This window comes from Natator depressus, chromosome 14 (genome assembly GCF_965152275.1).
Source record: "Natator depressus isolate rNatDep1 chromosome 14, rNatDep2.hap1, whole genome shotgun sequence".
In the NCBI taxonomy this organism is placed as follows: Eukaryota; Metazoa; Chordata; order Testudines; family Cheloniidae; genus Natator; species Natator depressus.
Window position 1 is genome coordinate 8,925,829 of NC_134247.1, and position 26,863 is coordinate 8,952,691.

Here is a 26,863-nt window from a genome sequence, read left to right on the forward strand (position 1 = left end):
TGCAGGGATTGGTTCTTGGCCCTATGCTATTTAACATTTTTATCAATGACCTAGAAGAAAACATAAAAGTCATCACTGATAAAGTTTGCAGATGACACCAAATTTGGGGGATTAAGAGGACAGGTCACCTATTCAGAGCAATCTGGGTCACTTGGTAAACTAGGTGCAAGCAAACAGTATGCATTTTAATATGGCTAAATGTAAATGTATGCACCTAGGAATAAAGAATATAGCCATACCTACAGAATGGGAGACTTCATCCCGCAAAGCCGTGATCCTGGAAAAGATCTGGGGGTCCTGGCTGAACATGAACTCCCAGTATAACGCTGTGGCCAAAAGAGCTAATGCAATCCGGGGATACATAAAAAGGGGAATCTTAAGTCGGAATAGACAAGCTATTTTACCATTATATTTGGCAGTGGTGTAACTGCTGCTGGAATACTGCATCCAATTCTGTTGTCCACAATTTGCGAATGATATTGATAAATTAGAGAGGGTTCGAAGAAGAGCCACAGGAATGATTAAAAGATTAGGAAACATGCCATATAGTGGTAGACTCAAAGAGCTCAATCCATTTAGCTTAACAAAGAGAAGATTAACGGGTGAGCTGATGACCGTGTATAAGTATCCATGTGGGGAACAGATATTTAAGAATGGTCTTTTAATCTAGCAGAGAAGGTATAAAACGATCCAATGGCTTGAAGTTGAAGCCAGACAAATTCAGACTGGAAATAAGGTATAAATTTTTAATGGTGAGAGTAATTATCCATTGGAACAATTTACCAAGGGTCGTGTGGGATTCTCCATCACTGACCATTTTAAATCATGATTGCCTGTTTGTTGAAAAGATCTGCTCCAAGAATTATTTTGGGGAAGTTCTGTGGGCTGTGCTACACAGGTCAGACTAGAAGATCACAATGGTCCCTTCATACCTCTATGAGTATGTACAAATAGCTGGGTTTTTGCTTTGGTGCCCAAACTGGGGGGAAAAAATTTAGTTGAGTGAAACCCAAAACACAAAGTTTCATTTAATTTTAGGGGGGGCAGGAGTTAACCTTTTTAAAAATAAAATTGCAATAAAATTCTAAATTAAAGGGCATTTTTAATTGAAAAATCATAACGTTATGTTTTGAAAATGTCAGAACTCATACACTTTGGTTTTTTTCTGAATTATTTTTTCAGGTGGGGGTGGAGTTTGACCCAAACCAGCAAATTTGACTCAAAGACACAAAGTTTCAGTCTGCATTTTTAGCAAAAATAAATAAATGCTGGGCTGAAAAAATTCACTCTGCTGATTTACTGGGCAGTCTATTGCTCTTCGCTTTTATTTGGGATCCCCTTGTAAATAAAAGTCCTTCATTTGAAGAGCATGCTGGAGTGGATCAGCACATGGGCTCTCTGCGCAACAGGCTTGTGGAATTTTAGTACAGTATGATGTCTTAAAGTTCCCCTTTGTCTGTGGGATAGACTATAACCAGCTCTCATTAGATTGGGTAGAATTTACTTCTGTTGAGGGAGCTTTTCAGTGGCCTGAGATCTATGTAGAGACCAGTGTATAAAGAACATGCTGGGGTTTTAGGCTTACTTTCTGTTTTCCCTTATATAATGTATAGTATGTGGAGCAGAAGGACTTCAGTCGCCATGGCTTACAGCCCATTAACCTACTGCAACAGACGACATCTGGTCTTGCTTATCTACACTCTCTCAATATTGGTAAGAAGGCCCTTCGTTTCAATTTCAGGTGACTGTATGTTTTATTGGTTAAGAAGCAAAATAAGCCAGCCTGGTGCAGGGAGCTATGGCAGCCATGTAGTTTATTGCTGGGTGGCTGGGAGAAGTGGAGACCACTCATTCTTTTTCTTTCCTTTTTTAAATAACAATGCCATTCCATGATGCCCATTCACGAGTGGCCATGATAAAGCAGCACTGGGAACCAGGAAATCTAGCTTCATTCCCAGCTCTTTCACAGACTTGTATGTGACACAACCCCTCTATGCCTCAGTTTTCCCTAGCTGTAAAATGGGGATACTTCCCTGCTATATTAGCATTTGCTTTGAGCTTCTCAGCTGTTATATTCTCATTAGAATATAACAAATGATGGCTTTGGAATACCTGGGGATGTGTGGAGGTGGTGATGGCTCTAACAAGAACTTGCAAGATTTGAAGGAAATGGGGTAGAATAGGCATCCCAAATGAATAGGCAACAGGTGCCTTGAGCTTAAGCCTATAGATCCCTGACCGTTAACAAAAACTGCTTCAGTAATGTGAAAGGATTTCATTCCAAATAAATAAAACAATTAAAAATGCTCTTGGTGCTACCCGGTGTCAGTTAATTGGTGTTTGTATTAGTCCACAGGGATTTGAAACCTCATAATATCCTAATTTCAATGCCCAATGCCCATGGCAAGGTCAAAGCCATGATTTCAGACTTTGGCCTGTGTAAGAAGCTGGCAGTGGGCAGGCACAGTTTTAGCCGTCAGTCTGGTGTGCCAGGCACTGAAGGGTGGATCGCTCCAGAGATGCTGAGTGAAGATTGCAAAGAGAACCCTGTAAGTCAATCACATTTGTTCTTGTTCCGAGGGTTAGGGAAGTTCCATGGAGTGGGATTGGCAAGTGTCACACTGTTGCAGTCAGACCTTTACATCCACAGTTCATTGCCTCTTCATTCAAGCTAGTTTGGAACTAAAATGTCTGTGGACTAATTTTCAGAGGTTCTGAACACAACTAGCTCTTGTTGAGGGCTGAACTTTCTGATTAGTGGGCTATTACTGTATTATCCTGTTCCATATTTTGTAGTCCTAGTGAAATCAAAGTGATCACCCAAGGGGCCACCAAAAATCAGTTACTTACTCATGGTGGCCTTTAGCAATAGAATGGGATTGTACTAGAAAAGTGGGAATACTTTAAGTGGTCACTTAAGACAGGAGATGTTCTTGGAGGTGGGTTTAGTGCAGGATTTGCCATGTTCTAATTACTTTAGAATATTGTGGAGAGAAGTGTGATTATAGAAACTTCTATTGTTCCCTCAGATGCACAACTGACTTGTGAAGTTGACCCAAAGTATTGAATAAACTATATTGTAATGTTGCTTATAAACCATATGTTCATTTGCAGACATACACTGTGGACATCTTTTCGGCTGGCTGTGTCTTCTATTACGTGGTATCTGAAGGCAGTCATCCCTTTGGCAAATCCCTGCAGCGGCAAGCCAACATTCTACTCGGTGTTTACAGTCTGGACTCCTTAAATTCAGAGAGGCACGGTAAGTAGGTGGATGTGTTCCTACTCTGTTAAATGTAAAGCACTGCACAGTTTATTCTAGCTCCCAAAACACCACTGGAAATGGTCTGAGACCTATGAATCACCATGACCCCAAAGTTGCAAATGTGAAGTACAAGCACCTGAAGTAATTATATGGGAAGCTCCTTTTCTTAACTTAGAAGCCCTTAAAACTATTGACTTTACTGTCCAAAAGCGTATGAAATTCCGGGTGATTGCAAAGTTTTGAGCCCTCCAAGCTTTACTGTGATAGTTTTAAGAGGAATTTCATGTAAATCCAGGATGTTAAAAAGATTGAACTGACCTTTGCTCTTAGCTGTACTGATTCAACCCCAATGACTTTCTGGTGGGTTGCACAGACTATAAATCAGGGCAGGATTTGGCCTGTTTTTTGTAGGCTGAGCATCCAACTGGAAATTCTAAATCTCTGACAAACTCGAAGGTGTCGTGATGGCTTCTTAAAGACTGAAAACAACTTTAACTGTTTCAGACAGTCTGGGAATAATCACCCTTTTTCTCGTAGAGGACATAGTCGCTCGTGACTTAATAGAGCAGATGATAAACATGGATCCTCAGAAACGTCCATCTGCCAGCTGTGTGCTGAAGCACCCATTCTTCTGGGATCTAGAAAGACAGCTCCAGTTTTTTCAGGTCTGTCTTGTCAATTTTTTATTTTGTCCAGGATGAAACATTCTGCATACGTTTTTAAAATCTTATACTCTAAAACTTCAAGTTTAAAGTCTTTGAGATAGTTGCATGTAGAATCAGCAGTTGATGAACGTGCAGTGTAAGGAACAAAGAAGTGAGGTTGTGTGCTTAGTCAGTGCAGGTAAGAAAATGTCCAGCCCTTTTGGAGGGTTTCAGTCCAGTGAGCATGTTGGGTTTTCTATGTTGAAAGAACTCTAGCAGATAGCTCCTGACTACCAATCCTATGTTCAGTCCAATTACATTGTACTGTCTCACAGCAGCAAACAGCCATTTTTCAGGACACCCTTTAATCTGGCAGAGGGTGGCAATTTGTAATTGGGAGGGTGGGGAGTGGGTAGGAGTTGGAAGTAAAAATACAGCATTTGAAGGAACTTGAACATTTCTTACAGGATGTGAGTGACCGAATAGAAAAAGAATCTCTAGATGGTCCCATAGTCAAGCAGTTAGAGAGAGGAGGGAGAAAGGTGGTAAAAATGGACTGGAGAGAGCACATCACGGTTCCCCTTCAGACAGGTAACTGAGATTATATTCCATAATAATGTAAGGGAATTACAAGCTATTATCCCTAACCTGCATGTACAGGAAGGCAGCAATACCATTGTCTTTCAGATTTGTTACATGAGAACTTGGCCTGCAACTGAAGTACTGAATTGTTCTAAATTAAAAAGTACATATACGTACACGCGCACATACACACATATATATAACCCTATTTTAGAACTGAGTGACTTAAAACAAGCATGCAAACACAAAAAACAAGAGTGTGGCCATTTCAGGCCCTATTTTCCATTGTTTACTTACCAGGCTTTAGCGGTATTTACATTTTACTTTTTAAGAGCAGAGATGATACAGTTCAAAAATCATACGGGTCACACATGCATCAAACTGTTTAATATTCTGCATTGTCAATATGCCTCCTGCACTGATTTTTTTCCTTTAGTGTTTGAAAAAGGTTATAATACTTCAGATCCTGATGTACCTGGCCAGAACAGTACAAACAGCTCTCTCACGTGTTTTGGCTGCAAGTATGGGAGATAGCAACAGATCAGCTCCCTGGAGGACTTTGTACACATCAGTTCATTTAAAAAAAACAAACAAACAAACAGCCTATTTGCTTTTGCAGATCTTCGAAAATTCAGATCCTATAAAGGGGGCTCAGTACGGGATCTTCTGCGGGCGATGAGAAATAAGGTAAAGGGGTGTGTGTGTGAACCAGCATCAAACCATCTTAGAATCTGTACCACGTAAAACTTTAGCCACCCATACCTGTCATATTCTCCATGCCTATTTAGAAGTATAAACAGCATTTTAAATTACTTGAATGTTACCCTTTCTGTTTCCACCTAAACCATCTTTTATTGGCTTATCTTAGGTGGTGGTCCACTTTACTGCCAACAATCCACCACTATAAACTGACACTTGTCATTTAGTAAGTCTTCTTTGGCCACTAAACTGCTTCTTGTTCATGGGGATCTCTTTAGTATGTTGCACAGAGGAAGAAAGTGAATACCCTATAAAGAATGCTCTTCTGTATCTTTTTTTTTTTTTTTTCCCTAGAAACATCATTACAGAGAACTGCCCCTGGAAGTGCAGGAGACGCTGGGCTCTATCCCAGACTATTTTGTATGTTATTTCACGTCTCGTTTCCCTTGCCTTCTCCTTCACACCTACCACGCAATGCAAATCTGCAGCCGGGAACGACTCTTTCAGCATTATTATAGTCAGGATTCTGCAGAGCAGAGACTTCCAGGAGATACCATTTGAGAGGGTGGAGATGGGGCTCCCTTCTCTGTGATGAACATTCCAAGCATAAGGCTGTGAAATTGGCCTACCTTTAGCAGGGACAAGTGGGATCATCAAAGAGTAAAATGTCTCTTTGAAGAAACCAAGCTTCCAAACGTGCCTTATGTTGTGTCTGCGCTGAAGCAGGAAAAGGACAATAGGAGCACAAGGAATGAGAGCTAACTTCAGAAAAGCATTGAACCAAGCTGGTGGAGTTATCCTAAGGCAGCTTTTAAGAAAGAAAGTGAAAATGGAGTGCAAACAGCTATGTGTAAACATCGTTCTGCTGTTGAACATACTTACATTGTACTTGATTTTATAATTCATATATTTTACTGCACAGAATCAAACACAGTGACTGAAACCATATCGTTACTAGGCATTAGGATCTGGAAAAGGAGCCTTTTAGTTGTAGCAAACCATCCAAACCTGCTATTGCACTACTGCCATATTCTGCATTTGAAACAGTGTCTTAGATACAATACAGTGATTGTAAAGGGAATAATCTGAAAATATCCAAAACCTGTAAAGAGAATGTAATTTCTAATTAATCAGTGCAACCCTTGAATATTAGTCCCCAATTCTTGGGTAGATACAATGCCATCCGATACATTACCGATTGGAAAAATCGGTCAGTTCTATTTACTTCACAAGTGCAAGACTGCATGCTAGGGGGTTTTGAGAGATCAGCCAAATGTTCACAGAAAGGCAATGACAGTATTTGGCTTAGATCACAGTATTAAAAACTAAGGTATACTGTAATTTGGAGAAGCATATTCAGATGTCCGTTTCTAGCTTCTTTGTAGGAAAGAGGCCAGTTGGTGTGTTGGATACAGTAACTGTCTGGCTAAAATTGTTCCTTTCTTTCTTCTTAAGAAGGTCTTCAGTTACTGAGCCAGAGGCAGTGTGACCCTGTAGCGGGAAAGGGATCTAAATATGAATTGCTCTAAAGAACAGTGAAATTATGGACCACATTTTTAATTGGTGAACGAAAGTAGTAATAAGCAATGGAACCTGAGTTCCTGTATGTCTGGATTGATGATGATGTCCAAGGTGAAGCTTTTATATACATTTTCTTTACATTTGAAAGGATGCAGTATTCCTTTTCAGTGGCCCTAAAGCTGTGACAAGCATTAAATGTGTGAACAGCATTAAGAAATGCTGGGTTCTGATGTAATACATGTGTATTATTCTTTTACAATATATTTATTTAACATATTTATATTTATTTAATTTTTACTACAAAGTGGTATCAAATTTAAATGGTACAAGTATAAAGCATGCCAAATACTTTAAAAAAAAAAAACGCTTCTAGTGTTTTCTGTTAACCACTTTTTAATAACTGGAAGAGGAAAAGCTATACTGCATCTTTCAATGGAACTAATTTGTCTGTTCTTGTTAATGGGTAAATCATGTGGACAGGGAAACTTTTAATTTGTCTGACCGTGCCATTGTGTCGTAAACTAGTAAATTATTGACGGTTACTTGTGTGACTGGGCATCGCTATGGGGTGTGTGTTTTTTCTTTTTCTAATGCAGTCACCTTTCTAAAGCTTACATTTGGGGGAGTTTCCTAGTTTTACATTGTATGAAATCAGATGTCAAGGTAAGATGCCAAATTGTGCAAGTTACATGTTTTTAAAGCTTGAAAAAATGGTAGTTTTACCTAAGATGATTCAAAGTTTATTTCATATTTTTATACCTCTAATGTACAGTTCTTTTATAATTCTACTAAATAATGCCTTGTACTCAATAAATACAAATAGGTTTAGAGACTGAGGCGTGTTCCCCTTTTTTAGTGAAAATGGCTATTCACTCATTGCAGTCTGGGAAGATGGGTAGGACTAGAAAGGAAGCTGTGCACTCTCTGCCGCTGACCTTCACGGGAATAGCCTGGCTTTTGGGGGGGGGAAGAGTGTGAAAACCCGTGTTAAAGGTAACCAAGCAAAAAGGGCAAGGGGGAAGATTTTGCCTTTTTTTTTTTTTTAAACTCCACTGAGCAAGGCATCAGGTTTCTGAGATAGATACAGGGGCTGGGTAGGGTATGTTCATATTTACTCCTCAATAAAGAGCTAAAGGTAACCCCTGCTTGTGCCGTACTGTTAAGAGTTTTTATGCTGCAACCACTAGGCCAATAAACATTTGAGTGAGTCTGACATTCCATCCACCAGAGGGCAGTGGAGACATGCACAGAGAACATAGGAAATTATAGACGAATCATTAATTGCAGTGTTTTAGAAGCCTTGAAAAGCATTCTTTTCCTGCAATTCAAAATTCACTTAGCTATTGTACTAAAATCAGAGATGGGTCGAGAGGGTGTTTATTTTATCCACTGCTCCATTCTTCGTAGTGGTTCAGGGAAGTGACTTTGAGTGTGTCTTTTGTTAACATGGGTTCAGTTCCATTTTGTGGTGATAGGAGCCCTGCTGTCAGTCACTGGCTGTTGCAACTGCTTTAAGCACTGTGTCAGCTTAGACCTGTTCTGGGCAGTTACATGACACTGTTTAGAAAGGTGTCGGCAGCTGGTGCCCCATCTATTCCAGGATTCCTAATATTGTTAATACCAGTGCAGCAGAACTGATGCCATGTTGCAAACTTTCCCAACTAGTGCAAACATTTCTTGGTCTGCAAGCACCTCTGAAAGTCATTCCTGCTTTAACCTCGGGAGACCTGGATTCAGCTCCCTGCTCCCCTCCACAGATTTCCTCTGTGACCTTGTGCAAGTCATTTAGTCTCTCTCTGTATCTCAGTTCCCCTTAGTTCTGCCCTTCTTCACAGGGATGTTGAGGATAAATACAATAAGATTATTAAGTGCTCAGGTACTCCTGTAATAGGAGCTACATAGGTACCTAAAATAGAACAATAAACAGATGTGCTCAGAGGCTAACTAAAATGATCTTTGTCTCAAGTATCCCCATCACTTCGTAAGGCCATAAGAAAAAACAATGAGTGAGCACACACCAACATGGTGTCCATCAAAAATAGTCAGGGACAGATGTGGATTGGAGCCTGTTTGCCTGACATCTTCCACCTCCAGGAGCTAAAACAAAAGGTAAACACAAGAGTAGCATTGAGAGGCAGCCAATTTACAGAAGAATACATCACAAACAAGACTTGATTCTTGGAACACACATATTCAGGGAAAGGGGGGGAGAATGACTTGTGTTGCAAATAAAGGTGGCAACTGTGAAAAAGCCAAATAAAAGCATCAGAATCTTTGACCACCGGTGCCCGCTGGGGCCAGGCCTGCACCCTGAGGGTATGTCTACACTGCAGATAAAAACACACAGCTGACTTGGGCTAAGATGCTCGGAGTAAGGGACTGTTTGATTGCAGTGTAGACATTGCAGGGCCAGGCTGCAGCCTGGGCTCTAGGACCCTGCAAGGAGGGAGGGTCCCAGAACTCAGGCTGTAGCCTGCACCTGAACATCTATACCGCAATTAAACAGCACCTGACCCCCGCGAGCCCAAGTCAACTGGCACAGGCTAGCTGTGGGTGTCTGTCTGCAGTGTAGACATACCCTGAAGGTCTTCGTGCCACACCCCTGCCACACCTCCCCAAGGCATATAGGACAGAACAGCCTGACGGACTCTGTTCTCTTGCTAATTCAAGAGAGATGGGCTCCAAAGGAGCACAGATGGAGGACAAGCTGTGGGATCCACATGTGCAAAACATCTTGAAGAAACACTGTTACTACAAAGTCTAACTGTTCTTTCTTCTTGGAGTCTTTGTCTTGTGGCTTCTACTTATGATGACTAGGTAACAGTTCACAGAGTAATAGGAGAAGGGTCTGAGGAGTCATAGGCCTGGTCTACACTACAAAGTTAGGTTGATGTAAGCTGCCTTGCATCTACTTGATTGTGCACATTTACACTCAAAATTTCTCTCCCGCCAACGTAAACACCCCATTATAGCAATGCAATAACATCATTACCTCTGGCGTCAAGCCGTGGTCGACGTACTGAGGTTGACTCAGTGCGAATGTAGACATTGCGTGACCTGTGTCAACCCCAACAGTCCTCCAGCAGTTGTCTCACAATGCCCGACAGTGACTTCTCTGGTCACAGTTGTGAACTCTAATGCCTCGGGATCGCAGAGACCATAAGCCACATCCCCTTCAAAAATCCAACGTATTTTTGAAATGCCTTTTTCCGATTACCAACTTCGGCAGGCACACCTAGCAGCTCTCCCTCGTGTGCAACTACCTGACCAACCATGCTGTCTCCATGCTCCAGACAAACTCCTGTCTGGAGGAGATGAAGTATTGGATCTCCTGGGTACTGTGGGGAGAAGAGGCTGTGCGGGCACAGCAACAGATCAGCCGTAGACATGTGGACATCCACAGATTGCGTGGAGGATGCAGCTGAAAGGGTATAATAGGGCTCAGCAGCAGTGCCGTGTGATGTGAAGGACTGCAGTTTAGCTAGTCCCAGTAGCTGAGCACAGGCAAGCCCAATGAACGGGAAGAATCTCTGGCAAGTGTGTGAACGCTTTTCCCATTGGTGCCTGACTCCCAGCTTAGGAGGATGCAGGTATCAACTTTTCATTAATTTATTCTTAGTAGAAGAGGTAGTGGTACAACAAACACAGGTAGAGTTGTTGTCTGCTTTCCATTCCCCTCTAGAGTTAGGCGGGGGCCATGTGAAGCAGTTTGTTTATGTACACAGGGATGTCCCTTGAGTCCTCCTGAGAGACCTTGATGGAACATTCATGGAGGCACTCTGCAATCCTCTCCTGAAGGATTCTTGGGACGGCAGCCTTATTTCTTCCTCCATAGACACTTCCCTACGCCACTCTGCAATGACTTCGTCAGGCACCATTGCAGGTAACAGGCTAGCAGCATATGGGCCCAGACGGCTTCGGGACACCAGCAGCAGCATCTCTGTGCTTTTGTTACTCTCAGGAGCGAGATATCGGCTAAAATCACCACTGCCTGTGGAAAACAGTGCCAGTATTCAGTGTCGTTGCCCTATATGTGTACCCATGGAAATAGGCTAAAATGTTATTGTTTCATGCAACTGAACAATTCCTCCCACACCTCTACTGGGCCATACTCACCATGGCTGGGACTAGCGATGGTGCTGGGCACAAGCACTCTGAAGCTGAAGTGTCAATAAGCATGTCTTGTTTAAAATTTAAGGGACCGAGTAAAGGGGGTTCCGAAACTTAACTTTTGCTTCCAGTTGTGACTATAGACATGATACCTGTGTGTGTCTTATCTGTAGCTGCTGCCATTGTGGCCTTGAGGGGGCCTTCCACCACACCCATGGAATATCTGAGCCAAATGAGGAGACGAAAGAAGAGGATACTGGAGGACACATTCTCTGAGAGCCTGGAAGCTTGTGCTGCATCAAACCGTGAACAGAGGGGCCTGGAGTTCCCTCTTACTGCTGCATGGCCAGAGTCGGAACGCCTGTTCCTCGGTGCTCTTAGCTTGCTATGTGTACTGTGTTTTCACTTGTTTTTTCCTTGTACATAGTTTTTTTTGTTTTGTTTTTTCTTTCTCTAGTTGTAATTAGTTATCCGTTCATAGTTGTTAGTTAGCGTTTTGGACTTTCCTTCCCTTTGCAGGACTCTTCCCCAGCCCGGGCACTATGCCCAGGCAAGACAGGTTTAAGTACCGCGCTTCGTGCCGTCAACTCCTTCTCTGGGAGTGACTAGCACCAACGTTGCCTCCACTGCTTGGGCAAAGACCATATCGCCGCTTGCCGCTCCATTTGCTGATCGTTCCCGGCTCGGGAGCGTCGCCTCGGGGAAGAAGCAATGCTACATGCCCCTTGGATCCAGTGCATTTAGTAATGTTGTATTACACCACTGTGGGTTTGGCTCTGCTGGCTACAGTCTCAAGCTCAACAGAGTGAAAGCTCCCTCTGCCACTTGTTTCAGATCTAGAGTCTCTAGGAACACATGAAGACTAAGGAAAGTAACACATACATTCACTAGAACAACTTCTTTAATAAAATTGCTAAAAGTTACCAACAATGAATATCCAAGCACAGATAAATCCTACTATACCTATTCACTTATTATAGCTATAGTCATACTCATATCCTCCTAGATAGTATTAGGGTATGCTGGGTCTCTCATGGATTGATCATCAGTAGACGGAGGGTTCCTGCTGGAGTTTTCCCAGGGGGAGCTCAATTTTCCCAATCTGGGCACCCTCTTTTATAATGTGATTCTGACTATACCTCATATCCTGTGCATGTGTGTGAAAGTGTCAGCCTTCTTTTCCCTAATTGTATTGTGTCCCCTGAGAATATTGGGGTACCCTGTTTTCCATAGGTTGTGTATAGTTCCTTTTATTCTCAGCACTGACGCACAACCTGTATCCAGTGGTTAAGGAACATGTTTTAAAAAAAAAAAAAGTACCTCTAGGGCATTTTGTAATCTAAAATTAATCTTGCAGCTAATTTTTTGCAATACCACTCATTGCTACAATTTTTAATCTTGTGACATCAGGTTATTTGTCGGTCACTTACTTACATCAAGCATTTCTTAACTCTAAGGGCTAATCTAAACTCTTACTGGCCTCAGGCTGTAGGCCTTGTGTTTCAGCCCTGCTTACTTAGATACCTCATACAGACTCGTCTCTTCTGACTACTAACCAATCTTATACTTCTATAATCCTAACATTATACCACCCACAATAAATGAATGATAAAATAATTGGCTACAATTAGAAAGTCAATGGAGAGCTCCATTTTAGCACCTCCTTTTACTTACTTACCCACCCACGCATTCCAGGTGGCATCAGGGGCTGCATTCCTCCCCCTACCTCTCCATGCTATGGGACAGGAAGGAAAACCACAGCTTCACCTACACTGGCCTGCGAGAGCCATGGTTGCTGTAGGGTAGCCGAAATGGCCATAAATGTTCTTTCCCCTTGTTAAATTCTTTTCTGTTAATTTATTTCAGAAGTTTTTATTGTAGTTGGTTTTTAGATGCAACATAGCACTTGTGCACTGGTTTTGGTACACAATAAAAATCTGTTTTTTTGGAAACATGCATCTTTATTACTTCACAACAGATGCTGTGAAATGACTAAGGCTATCGAAAGCATGTTATTGTGCAGGCTGATGGAACGCAGAGGAGCAGTGACAAACCGTGTAATAATTATAAAGGTACAGCAAGCACCACAAAATTAATAGGTGCATTAATAAATGTATACCAAGCACCACACAATTCCTATCAGCCCCCAAACCGTCTGGGCCAGGTAAAGTACAGGCCTCCACACCGCATTAAGGAAAGTCTCTTTCAATTCAAAGCACTTCCTCAGCCACATAGCATTGTGTTAAGCTCTTTTAAAGCTCTTGTATCTGACTGTTTGAACTCAGAGGCCCTCTGCCCTGGCTGCACCCTTCCCCCACCTTGCCTCACAGATCTTATGCAGGCCACAATTGACAGCTATAACCATTGGGATATCTTTGGTGTTCCTTACTAACAAGACTGGATCGGAATGACAGCGTCCCTTCAGCTTACCAAAAGCATGTTCAACTGTCCTTCTGCACCTGCTGACTGACTCTTTCCTTGGTGCGGTCGAGGTGGCTGGCGTGGAGTTTGATGAGTGAGGGGAGCAGGAGGTAGGCTGGGTCCCCCGGGATTACTGTTGCCATTTCAACACGGCCCTTGGTAAGCCACAGGTCAGGAAAGAATGGCGCTGTTTGTAGCTTTCTGAACAGCCCCTGTGTTCTTAAAGATATGCGCCTCGTGCAATGTCTGTGACCAGCCAACGCAGATGTTGGTGAAGCATCCCTAGTGATCCACCAATGATTGCCTAACCATAGAAAAGCAGCCCTTCCTGTGCATGCACACTGTGGCAAGGTGGGCTGGTTTCAAAATTGGCATACGTGTACCAGCTATGGTCCCAGCTCAGTAACCCCATTGCTGTGAATCCATCCATTATGGCCTGCATTTTACTGAGCATCAGAGATCTGCATAGCGGAAGGTGATGCATGGCCCTGCACACTTGCATGACAATGGTCCCCACTGTGGCTTTTCAAACTCCAAAATGATTGCCCACTGACCAGTGGCAATTGGGCATGGCAAGCTTCCGAGTCCCAACTCCCGTCTCGACTGTCAGTGCAGCTGTCATGCTGGCATCCCGGCGCTGAAGGCCTGGCATGAGCGCAGCACCCCGCGCCAGGCCCCTGGCCTTTCCCCTCAGCCATTGCTCGTCAGCCCAAACCCACGTTACGCGGTGAGTCCCACCACGCTGCTCATGTCTCGGGCCCAGGCGTGGCACCCAGTCTACAGCTGCTCTGTGAATGCCCCCAACCCCCACAGAACCGGTTTTCGCTGTGGCCTACAGCAGCGTGTCCTTTGGGAGCCAGCGGGGCGGGGGGGCTGTGCAAGAAAAGCAGGCATCTGCGGTGCTGAGAGGCTGGTGGGGTAAGCAGACCCGCTAGCTCAGCCCACAGCCGTGACTGGGGGGTCTTTAAACCCAGTCCGGTCGGTGCAGGCGCTTCCCCAGCACAGTAACTGGCTCCCATTACAGGGCGGCTGCATGGCTCCCAGCCGGCGCGAGAGGCAGGGTAGCGAGGGACGCAGCAGCTTTGGGAGCAGCCAGGCGGGTGCGAGCCGAGCGCTGGGACCAAGCCAGGGGCCAGGGGCGGGGCAGGGTGCCGACCATACCCCTGGGGGGGGGTCAGGCTCGGGAACAGGCGCAAGCTGGGCGCTGAGCAGCGGCTGGGAAGCGCAAGTGAAAGCCGCGGGGAGCTGGGGGGGGCGGTCTTTTTAGCACCGAGATATTTATTTTTCACTGCATGGGGGAGGGCGTGACATGGAAACCAGCTCGGCAGCCGCTGGTCTCGCTCCCCACCCGCCCTTCTGGGCGCGTCAGAGCCGGGCGAGCCCGCCGCCGCGGGGTGCTGCCCAGCCCCGTGATCTGCTGCAAACCCGCGGCCGACCCACGGCTCCTCGGACGGGGCAGGCGGCTGCGCGGCCCCCCGCGGGGCACTCGGCGACGGGTGAGGCAGCCCCGGGCGCTGGAGCTGCAGGGGGCTTTGGGGAAGCGTCGCCCCCGCCCTGCCGGGGCAATTGCTGGGCGGCTCCCCGGGAAGAGTCGCGCGGGGCCGTTCGGCCCGGGGAATTCCAGCGCGGGGGCCCCATTGCCAGAGGCGCCCAGCCCCGGCACATCGTCCCTGGGGGCCCAGCCCGGGTCTCTCCCCGGTGCCTGGTCCCTGGCAGTCAAATGGCGGAACCGGGCACTGAGCACCGTGCCCGCGGGGCGGGGGTGTGTGTCCCCATCCGCTGCACCAGCCCTGGGCATATGGGGCGGAAGGGGGCTGTGCCCCGGGCTTTGCTGCAGGCTGGGATTTTCGGTGGGCCCGTGGGCTGCTGATGGTGACATTGGGGGCTGGGCTAAAGGCCATTAACCCCCCACCTTGGGCTGACCCTGACCCCAATTCGGGTGGTCTCTGGAGCCCATCCCCTCACCTGGCAAACAACCCACAAACGCCTCCATTTCCACGCTCGAGCTTTGCTGCCCCCTCGTGGCGAGCTTTAGCCAGGACTGTCAACAATTACTTTCGTTTCCTCAAGTGCTCTGGCTGCCTTGTCAGGTCCCATTGCGCGGCCGCCGTGGAATTAACGTTCCCACGCTACTCCCGGGGAAGGGGTTTCAACGCATCAGGCCCCCCACCCTGGGGCTGTGAAGCGCTCAGCTAAAAAGAATTTTTTTTAAAGTATTTGTACAGCCTTGGAGTTGCTTTTGCGAAATAATTCGGGGGAGGGATGTGATTAGCAGCTACTCATCGCTCTCTCACATCTGTTCCAGGGTCTTGCTGTTTACTTAAATGTGTGCATTTGTTCCCCCTTCCTTTTTAAGCCCCTATCACCAATCTCTCCCACCTGTCCCAATAGCCCACTGACCCTTCTCCCCTCTCTCCTTCACAGGAATTGGACCATCTTTCTCCAGTTCTATACTCACCTCTCCATCTACTCTCCATCAAAGTTATAGGGCCAAGGGTTTCTCGTCTCTCCAAAAACAAGGCTGGTTCAAATCAGGGGCCCTGCTTAACTTGCCTTTTTGCTGCAGGGTCTCTTTCACTCTAAGGATTCTTCTGTCTTTAAACCTGAATTCACATCCCTGAAGCAGGTAGGAGCCTGGAATTGCCACTAAGGAACTGGATCTCAGCTGTGTAGAAACCTGGACTACACTGTGTAGAAACCTTGCACTACAGGGTATTTGCCACCAGGAACAAGCTGGGATATGAACTCATTTTGTACACAGACAGCACAGCCCCTTGTCTAAAATATAAGCCAGGGAAGTAGGGCTGGGACTGTATTTGATAGCTAACTATGCATTGACTTTCTCAAGAAACCTGTGGAATTAACTGCCAAAACCCCTGGTTAAAGTGGCAGTCAGGTTGCCCAGCACAGCCTCCTGCCCTTCCAACTTCCAGAAAGATGAGTGCCCCCATGCTTAAACCTCTGAAACCCAGGAAATGCAAAATGTTTAAGGGCTACCTCAGGGTGCGCTTGTATCTACAGGGCAGCACATATGGCTGTCACACCTGTCAAGTCACTGGGTCGCTAAGGTGGTTTAACACTGCTGAGGTTGCTATTAAGTTGCATTGCTTTTGTTTGGTTTTGTTCCTTGGTTACAATGCAAAGTGGATGAAGCTGGAGTGTGTAGTGTCTTATTTAGCCTAGCAAAGTTAAGGCTGTCTGTGAAAACACCAGGGAGGGAGAAGGGGTCTTTAAACTCGAGGACTGGTGTCTATAAACTGGCCATGAATACATTTAGGCTGGAAATTAGAAGGTTTCTCACCACCAACAGAGGAGTGAGGTTCTGGAACCCCCCCCCAAACAGGAATAGCGGGAGCAAACAACTGTAATAGTTTTAAAATGGAACTTGATACTTTTATGAACAGGATTATACAATGGGGTGGCCTGTGCTAGCCAGGGACTGGCCTCAATGACCCAGATGGTCCCTTCCAGTCCTATGAATTGATTTTCAGTACCTGTTGGAGGTGTCAGAGTGCATTAGCACAGTCCTGTAGGCAGTATGAAGGCAATGAGGCATGGAGACGACTCTTCTCTTCTGATGTCTATGATTGTAAGGTTTTGGGTGGCTGGCTATGTGCTTCTGCAACCTGAACTGTCACTAAAAGAAGGGGAAAATTTTTTCTGACAGTTTAGGCTTAGCTGTATGGGCCATTTTAATCCAGCCCTTGAGCTCCCGCTGAGGAGCAGGGTTTGGGGCTTGCCCTGCTCCGACGCTCCAGTCAGGGAGCATGGTGGTGGTGGTGGTGGGGGGGGCACTCCACACAGCTCCTGAAAGCAGCGGCATGGCCCTCCCTGGCTCCTATGCACAGGGGCAGCCGGGGGCTCCACTCTGCACGCTGCCCCCGCCCCAAGCGCCACACCTGCAGCTCCCGTTGGCCGGGAACTGCAGCCAATGAGAGCTTCAGGGGTGGTGCCTGAGGACAGGGCAGCATGCAGAGCTGCCTGGCCGCGCCTCGGTGAAGGAGCCAGAGAAGAGACATGCCGCTGCTTCCAGGATCTGCTTGAGGTAAGCGCCGCCCGGAGCCTGTGCCCCTTATCCCCCTCCCACCCTCCGAACCCCTCGATCCCAGCCTGCAGCACCCTTCTGCACCCCAAACCTCTCATCCCCAGAGCCCACACCTCCAGCTGGACCCTCCCCCTTGGAACACACTATAGCATACACCCCTCTGGTTGCACACTAACTCATCATCTAGCCAAGCCCTAAAACTCACCATGGGATGCCAATCAGCCCCAATGATAATTTCTTCCTACCCATAGGCAAGCGTCTCGCAAATGAGAAAATGTATCCAGCTCACTCTCTTGGAGATGCAGATGCAGTGAGATGAGCAGGAGGTTCTGTGATACAGGAGATTAGTCAAGGATTAAGTCCTGTCTATGTAGCACTATTTGAGAGGTGGACCCATTATCACTGTGGTTATCAATATTAATTTGGCTTCATTAACATGCCATGTTTGGCTAAGAAAGAGGTGGAATGGGGGAAATCTAAGGTGTTTTCCCAATTTTGCAAGCTACAGGCTGTTCGAGTGCAGCACTTGGGAGAGGGGTTACTTAGCCCTGGTCCGCACTACAAACTTATGTTGCTATAACTATATCATTCAGACTATAACTACATCGGATCCACACCCCTGAGTGAGGCAGTTATACCAACCTAACTCCCGGTGTAGATAGCGCGATCTCAGCAGAAGGGCTTCCCCCGTCAACATAGGTACCACCTCCCGGTCGGGTGGACCTATGCTGACAGGAGAAGCTCTCCCATTGATGTACGTAGTGTCTTCAGTAAGTGCTACAGTGGCAGGCTGCAGTGCTGTAAGTGTAGACAAGCCCTCAGGGAAACAAGGTGGGTGAGGTTGTATCTTTTATTGGACCAACTTCTGTTGGTGAGAGAGACAAGTTTTCAAGCTTACACAGAGCTCTTCATGTCTGGGAAACTTAACCAGAGTGTCACAGCTAAATACAAGATGAAAGATTGTTTAGCATAAGTAGTTAACCCATATTTCAAGGGACCATTCAAGGTGAAATGGCCTGTTAAGGCCTCTCCAGTAAAAGGGGGGAAAGGGGAGGGAGGAAACAGCTGGAGGGGAGTTAGTGGGTTATAGATTGTTGTAATGAGCATTAAATCCAGTGTCTCTATTCAGCCCATGATTTTTAGTGTCTAGAGTTATGAATTTAAGCTCCCAAGTTCATGACTAATGAGTTATGTTATTTTCTATGCATTACTGGATTTATTTTCCACCACTTTTATGTCAGACTATGAAAAGCAGAGTGCTAGATGGCAATCCAAGATTTTGAAAATGAAGAAATAATGTACATAAAAAGACAAACGGTGCAAAAAATTAATTACAGTATAGATAGAGTAAATCTGGATTACGTGGAAATGATTTTCTGAAACACATGTATGTATGTTTTCTTCTACTTTAGATCTTCATTTATCAGCAGGGGGATAAACCCACTTCAAGAGAAAATGGGTATGTACCTTGCTTTTAAGATATCTCCCCATAATTATTTTTAAACATATAAGTACAAGTAAATGGTCCACTGTATGGTACACAACTGTGAATCCTCTCAACAGCCCTGCAAGGTGGGTAAATAGGTATTATTCCCATTTTACAGATTGGGAAACTCAGACCCACAATGGCTCAGTGACTTGCCCAAGACTAGACAGCAAATGAGTGAGAGTTGGAATCAGAATGTAGGAGTTCCTGATCCCCAGTTTTATACTCAGTCCACCAACCCATGCATACATGCGCATGCTCGCTCTCAAGGAGGATTATAACTACAAGAACACAGCATGCTGAATTGCTCAGGGTGACCTCACGTTTTGTCTGATTTATTAATTATTATTATTTATTTTTATTAAAACTTATTTTATTCTTAGACTACAAAACGTTACCTTTGGCTGAATGGAATGAGTGTCACGTCAGAGACTGGCTAGAGTCCATTGGAATAAAAGAAGAATATGTGAAAAAGCTATGGGAGGAAGAAGTAACAGGTCCAGTGCTTAGAAAAATAGATGACTCTTTTCTCAAAAGCATTGGTATGAAAAAAGGCCAAATCCATGTACTTATATGTGAAAGAAATGAACTTTTGGAATGTTTGAACAAAGAAGCAGGTATAGGGCAAGCAGATAATCCCAGTTTTAAGACTCCAGAAATCTTGAGTGACACTGGTAGAACAACTAATGCTCAGGGGAAAAAAATGAAAATCAGGAATTCTAACATGCCTACAACAGCTAATGTACCAGCTGAAAAGAGAGAGTGTGGCTTGAAGAACATCCAAATCACACGGCCTAAAAATGTACCAAGTTCTCAAGTAACATTTCATCAGCATGCAGCTTCCGAAACAGACATCTCTGGTCCACTAGAAGAGTCTAGCAGGGAAGACACAGAAAAATCAGTGTCTACTTTTGGCAGGACAGAAAATGGAAAAAGTCATTCAATGCATAAAAAAAGAGTTGAAGCTTTAACTCTGAGCAGATTTCGACCATTTGGCACTCAAGATATTAATTTTAAGTATGTGAAAAACACAGTCCTTTCTCCTGAAACAGGAGTCATTGATTTGATCACCCCTTGCCATGAATACAAATCCTTTGCAATTGCTGCGGAACTAGACAGACCACTGCTTGAAGCAAAGTTTGCCTTTGAAGTGATTCGATTTGGCTCAGCCTGCATGAATATCCGAAGTAATGGAACGATACACTTTGGTGTCATGGACAGGTTTGAAGGTGACAAGGATTATGAACATGGGCAGATAATAGGTGTGCCAGTCAGACACAGAGACATCTATGTTGATGCATTGGATAAAAACATTGCAAAATGTTTCAATGCATCTGACCAAGAAGCTGCAAGAATATGCATTCACCCTCCTGTTTTTATTGAAGTGATTGAGAAGGACACTCAAGACCAACGCTTTGTGGTGGAGGTTGACATTGAACCATCATCCAGTACAGTGAAGGGGAAGATTTTTCAAGTACGCTTACCTAGATTTAATGAAAACAGCAATAAGACAATATGTGAAAAAAATTCAGTTCTCTATCAAAGACTTAAGGCCAATTCTGAACCTCTAAAGAATGAAGAACAGTTAGTGGATTTTATTCAGGGTTTACAAGAGAGGGATATTAGAAGAGAAATGGCTGAGTCCTCCAGTAATGAAGACCTCATAGAAACTTCACAAGATTTAGGGCGTAAGTTATTAGTCCTATTAAATGATGGCAAGAACTATATAGATGACTACCTGAGTTACATCCTTGTCACAAACAGATGTAGAAAGGAAGATCTTAAGTCTGTCAACTTTTTAATGCGCATGAATATTTTCTGTGTGTTTGATTTTGATGAGGATTCCAATGTGTCAGGTTTACATGCCAAGTACAAAGAGCATCATGCAACACATTTGCATTTTTTGCAAAATTATGCCAATGAAAGCAAGATGAACACCACTGAATTTAAAAAACATTTGGGCCTAGATGTTTACACCAGCTGGATATTTTGCAATGGACGCAGTGACTTCCTTGGCGATGAAAAACCTTGTGATGAAAATACTTGGATTAGAACTAAAAAGAAGTATCTTAAGAAAGCCATTTCATTTATCTGTGATGAAATCCTTCCAAAGGGATCTTTTGTGGTACTTTTCCTACTGTCATCACCTGTGGAGAAGCCAATTGTAGACACCTTCCAGGAATTCTATACAGAAATGAATGGTATGGATTATATCATATGCATTGCAGAGTCCAAAGAAAATTATGAGAAGTGGGCTAACCTCGCTCAGGCATCTTGTAGCATTGAGACACTAGAACAGAGGAGCATTGTGGGCATGAAGCTAAGTCACGTAGATGCCACTATTCAAAACATGATGCCATCTACAGTATGTCCCAGACGTTTACCAGTTTCCACAAGAGGTCTGTGTGTGCTTCCAACACTGGAAGAAGAGAAAATGTTTTCCCTTGAAATACTGTGTACAAATCAATGTGATGATATCAAACTGGATCTTCTGAGCACAAAAGAAATACAAGAGATAGAACGAACATTTTACCAAGGTAGAAAAGTCAGCTGGAAAAATTTCTGGCTTGCTGATAAAGGGGGCTGTGGAGATGTCATTGAACGTGATGCCTGCAGAGATGTTCATAAAATCTTAGATGGTATTTTGCACGAGAACAGAATCAGGTGGTCTGTGGCTAAACTAAAAATATTTCATCAACCTGGAAGTGGAGGAAGCACCATTGCAAGGCAAGTACTATGGAAAAGAAGAAAGGATTTAAGATGTGCTGTGGTCAGATCTTCATATCCAGTTGCAACTGTCTCCCAACATGCAGTTAATTTTAGAGAATATGATGAAAATGACATGAAGAATTCTCTCCCAGTCCTCCTCCTTGTTGAAGACTACGATGAAGATTATCTAGATGAATTAAAGAATGATTTAATGGATGCAATGGCAGCTCGAAGAGGTCATTCATCCAAGCCTTGTTTCATCCTCATGTGCTGTAAACGATCTAATGTCCCTGAAAAGCTTTGCAAAGCTTCTCCCCTCGATACAGTTGCTGTCACTCACAAACTGTCAGACCAAGAGAAACACCTGTTTAAAACCAAAATTGAAAAGCTTGAAGAGCAGAAAGACTTCAAGCCTGAATTTATAATTACATTTGTCCTGATGAGTAAGGAGTTTAAGGAAACATATGTCACAGAGTTTGTAGAGCACTGGAAGGAAGGCATAGACCTTTCCTCCCCTGTTACTAGTTTGATGAAGTATGTTGCTTTGCTCAATTCCTATGTACATGGTTCATACATTTCATTATCACACTGTGAAGCTTTTCTAGGGCTCGGGGCATATACAGAAAAGAGAGAGTATGATTTCAAAAACAACTTAAGTGAACAGGCAAGACTTATTTTCATTGAATTAAGAGCAAATACCACCTATATTTCATGTGTTCAAATAATACATCACCTGGTTGCTAAGGAAATTTTGCATCAACTCTCAGGAAGTCAGCCTCAAAGCCAAATTGCAATGAATCTTCTCCAGGAAAAAATGCTTTTTCAGCACAGATTTGGACGGGAAGAGTTCATAAAATTCATCAGAGATCTGTTCATACGACGTGACAAGAAAAGCAGGGGAGACAATACTGACAGCCTCTTCTCTCCATTCATTGAGCATGTCTGTAAGGTTGAAGACTGTGAAAAAGCTATAGAGGTTTTAAAAACTGCATACGAATGCCTGGGAAAAGATGCCTACTTTGCCCAGCAGCTTGCTCGATTGCATTACAATCATGAGAAATTTGAGGATGCAGAATATTGGGCAGGGGTAGCCAAATCTCATTTGCCATATGATTCTTTTATTTTGGATACAGAAGGTCAAGTGTACAGGAAATGGTTTAGTTCTACTGTGGACAAAGAGACAGATGGGGCCACGCCTGGTGAAGTCATTGAGATGATAGAAATTGCCCTTAAAGCTATGAAATGCTTCAGGGCTGCACAACAGGCTGCAAAGTCAGAGATCGACAACATGAACAATGCTGGATATTTTGGAGAGGTTGAAGTGGGATGTCGTCTACTAAAATTTCTGTCTACACTTGAGGTATTTCCCAGAAACACACAAGGGGAACATCCTGAGCTTGTGCGTTATTTGCTAACAGACTACATTCCTGAGGAAATTAAAAAACCCTGGGGAAAGCTTCACAGTCGTTTAAAAGGCTTACGCCAGAAAATTTATAATGCTCTGGAATGGATTTCAGAAGATCTAAGTTACTTCCAAACAGATAAAAACCAGAACAAAGAAAATGAGGCAGAGGAGAAGGAAGAACAAGTTTACAATCCCAGAAAGTGGTTGAAAAGACAGTCTGAGGTGTATGCTAAGTTCTTTACTTCAGAGTATCCTATGGGAGAAAACAAAGCCGTACCTGAAACCCAACTCGTCAGACGTATGAACATTTATAAGTATGGTGGTGGCAGTGTCACTACCATTCTTTCATTGTTTTCAGATTCAAAGGATGAGAGGTCAGTTAAGAAGCTAGAAAAAATAATTAGCTTATATGCAGAAGACCCACAGAAAGGAAGCTTGGAGGACATTGATCTCATCAATTATATTTTGTGTCACATCACACTAGCATGTTTATCTCCTGGATCTTCCAAACTTCTTCCTTTTGAAACACTTAGAGAACTCAGCAATAGATTTTTTAAACAGAGAAGAACAGCATTTCCAGCAAGTGCCCATTTTTTGCTCACCTTACTGTACTGGCCAGATGATGCATTAGACAGAGAATCTAATCCCGATAAAAATGATATTCTCATAGCTGCTCTTCAGTCCATGAAGCACTTGTATGACATCAAGATGAAAAACGTTGCTCCAAGAAAAAAGAGAATCTACACACATTTTTTCCTGGGAAAAGGCAATGGTCTAGGAAAGTTTGTACACAAGACTAGGATTGATAAATTAATTGATGGCTCCCTAAATGAACGACGAATGAAGTGGCTACATGGAGATGTATGGAAAATAGGCAAAGTTCATAGTGTCTTAAAAAGAGTGAATGGCTGGACAGAAAAGGGGAAAGTATGTGCACGGGGTCATGTTGGGCAGATTCATATTTTGCCTTTACATTTTGATTCAGTGCCTCCAGGAAATGAAAATGTGACATTTAATTTAGGATTTTCATTTAGTGGGCTTGTTGCCTATGACATTCAGGTAAAAAAATAAAACAATTTGCTCCAAAAAATAAGGTACTTAGTGCATTAAGTTGAAATTCCCACTAGACTCAAAACATTGCAAGGTATTAAAGTTTTTTTCCTGTTACGTTCTGAAAAGAACGTAACAGGAAAAAAAGTCCACTGTCCAAAATGAGAACTAAATCTTTCTCTTAGAGCAAGTACAACTCTGACATAGTGTCATTAGTATCAACTGCCATATGCAATTTTCAAGTCATTGTTTTGTATCTGAATACTTTGTTTCAATGTAGCTGTCATGATTCAATTCCCCAGAAAGGAAAGGAAATTTTTAAGTTATTGTCTCTTGGAAAGGATGAAGAAAACTGGATATTCAACATAGAGAGGCTTCATCCTTTATTTGTGTAAAACTGAAATGATATGTAAGTTTTCATATCAATAACACAAACTTAGAAACAAAATATGACACAGCACTTATAAGAAGAGGAGTAGTGATGGATCATAGAAGATTAGGGTTGGAAGAGACCTCAGGATGTCAGCTAGTCCAACCCCCTGCTCAAAGCAAGTCCAACACCAAGTAAATCATCCCAGCCAGGGCTTTGTCAAGCCGGGCCTTAAAAACCTCTAAAGACGGCGATTCCACCACCTCCCTAGGTAACCCACTCCAGTGCTCCACAACCCTCCTAGTGAAATAGTTTTTCCTAATATCCAACCTAGACCTCCCCCACTGCAACTTGTTCTGTCATCTGCCATCACTGAGAACAGCCTATCCCCCCTTCAGGTAGTTGAAGGCTGCTATCAAATCCCCCCCCCTCACTCTTCTGCAGACTAAATAAACCCAGTTCCCTCAGCCTCTCCTCATAACTCATATGCCCCAGCCCCCTTTGCTTTTAAAATTAGTTTGCTTCATCAGTTAAGAGAGAGCAGCAGATTATTATTGCAGTCCTTGCTTTCAACTATGTGCAGGCAGCTGGCTGGAATAAATGGAACCTATTAATATGCTTTTTAGACTGCCTTATATCTGTATTAGTTCCTTTCATGCACTAGTAAAATAATGTAGTTATATTTAAGAGTTTAACAGCAGCAGTGTTCAACAACAGATAAAAGAGAAAGTAAAGAAGAATCCTGTATCTGATATTAACATCTAGTGGAATTTCAGGAGGCGGACTGAATGGAACTGGAATTTAAGTAGGTCTAACACCTCTGTTGTAACCCCCTCTAACTCCCATGCAGAATATTCTGGGAACTGTAATGGTCATGTATAGTCAAGTTTTGTTGTTGGTTTTTTTTGTGGTGTTTGAAAGCCCAGAAGAAAGTAATTGTTTATCAATATGGAGCCAAATTCACCACTAGACTGAACATGTACCAACTTAAGTGACATCAATACTAGTCTTTACTGCAGTATGTGGACAGCAGATTCCACAGTAGGTAATACAGGTAATTTATTTTCCTTTTTTGACTTAGTAAATGAATTATTGGCAGATACAATCTTGGCTGTAATTAATTGCAACCTATAATTTGGTTTTGATCTTTTCAGGGAAAGTAAGAGGGAAGATTATATTTTAAGGTGACCCATATAAAATACTTATGTATATTTATGTATATTACCATATATAGATAGGTATATTATCATGCCATTTATAGTATAAGGAAAAAGCTAGCGGTATGGTGATCATATACAGATTAATGGTGTATGTCTTTTTTAATCTGTATTTATAAATATTTTAACATTTTATAATTTTGGATTTAGTTTTAAGTTTTATTGTGATACTTACTGGTTTTTGCAGATTGGCCCACAGCTAAGTCATGGAATCATAAAAATGTAGAGCTGGAAGGGACCTTGAGAGGTCATCTACTCCAGCCACCCATGCTGAGGCAGGACCAAGTAAACCTAGACCATCCCTGGCAGGTGTTTGTCCAACTTGTTCTTAAAAACCTCCAATAATGGGGATTCCACAGCCTCCCTTGGAATCCTATTCCAGAGCTTAACTACTCTTATAGTTAGAAAGGTTTTCTTAATATCTAACCTAAATCTCCATTGGTGCAGGTTAAGCCCGTTGCTTCTTGTTCTACCTCCATTGGACATGGAGAACAATTGATAGCTGTTAATAAACTATCTCTACCATACCAGTTATGTATACTATAGTACCATAACTATTCAGCACACTTCATCCGTTGTATAGTACCAGGCACACTAGCTGTAAAAGTTATCTGTATTAAATAACCAAATTCAATAAAGCAACAAAACATCTGTTGATTTTGGAGAGGAGAAATATAGTAGTTTGAAGATTTTTTTTTTAAAAAAAGAAGCATCATTACAATTTTACGAAGTTTGTCTATGGTAAGAAACTAAACTGAAGAAGTTCTAACACTGTGGAAGGCTAAATTCTTTAAGAAACTGTACTGCTTATTGTTACATCCTCCTGTTACTTAGTTTTAGGATTTACATGTATACTGATTTCCTAATGTAATTTGTTTGAACATATAGTTTTTATATTTTAACTTATTAATTTTGAAATGACAAACACTCAGCACAAGTATCTTAATTGTACTGATTCACTGTCTGTTTTTATTGCACTTACTACAATACAGTGACTTCTATAAAGAATTCTTGGAGTTTGCATTTTGCTTCTTTCACAATTATTGCATTGTTACTACCTCACAAACATCCATGGAAGACTAAAATATCACTTGCTGTTAGTTTGACAAAAGAACCCTTTAACAGAAACCTAATTTGAGCTCTCTCTCACAGATATAAGACAGAGGGTAGTTAGATGAAAGGTTTTCCTAAAAAGGATGTTAGAGATACTCATTGACTAGGTACAACTAGTTAATATAAAAGTAGCTGAAAACTAAGCTCCTATTTTCCTATAAGCACTGATGAAGCCCAACTCCTCTGCTCAAAGTTTGGAAGAAGAAAGCTACAAAATGGGGATTGT

At 43.2% G+C, this 26,863-nt stretch overlaps 2 protein-coding genes across 4 annotated transcripts in view; both read left to right on the forward strand.

The window, feature by feature from the left end:
* Positions 1-7,552, forward strand: part of ERN1 (endoplasmic reticulum to nucleus signaling 1) — a 62,495-nt gene extending 54,943 nt beyond the window's left edge. Inside the window, exons 16-22 of one of the 2 annotated variants that reach the window (XM_074972219.1) lie at positions 1,614-1,713; positions 2,350-2,549; positions 3,115-3,262; positions 3,803-3,930; positions 4,377-4,500; positions 5,111-5,178; positions 5,545-7,552. In XM_074972219.1, the coding sequence (XP_074828320.1) occupies positions 1,614-1,713; positions 2,350-2,549; positions 3,115-3,262; positions 3,803-3,930; positions 4,377-4,500; positions 5,111-5,178; positions 5,545-5,751 (975 nt within the window). In that variant the 3' untranslated portion in view covers positions 5,752-7,552. The remainder of the gene's footprint in view (positions 1-1,613; positions 1,714-2,349; positions 2,550-3,114; positions 3,263-3,802; positions 3,931-4,376; positions 4,501-5,110; positions 5,179-5,544) is intronic. The other variant, XM_074972220.1, reaches the window with a different exon arrangement.
* A 7,108-nt stretch (positions 7,553-14,660) lies between these two features.
* Positions 14,661-26,508, forward strand: LOC141999081 (sterile alpha motif domain-containing protein 9-like). 2 transcript variants are annotated; one of them, XM_074972218.1, is made up of 4 exons: positions 14,661-14,738; positions 15,667-15,868; positions 18,700-18,746; positions 19,157-26,508. In XM_074972218.1, exons 3-4 carry the CDS (start codon positions 18,743-18,745, stop codon positions 23,956-23,958), a joined length of 4,806 nt encoding a protein of 1,601 aa, XP_074828319.1. In that variant the 5' UTR covers positions 14,661-14,738; positions 15,667-15,868; positions 18,700-18,742; the 3' UTR covers positions 23,959-26,508. The 2 variants fall into 2 exon arrangements, with proteins under 2 accessions (XP_074828319.1, XP_074828318.1); XM_074972217.1 differs by lacking the exons at positions 14,661-14,738; positions 15,667-15,868 and having other exon boundaries at positions 18,677-18,746.
* The last annotated feature ends 355 nt before the right edge of the window (positions 26,509-26,863 follow it).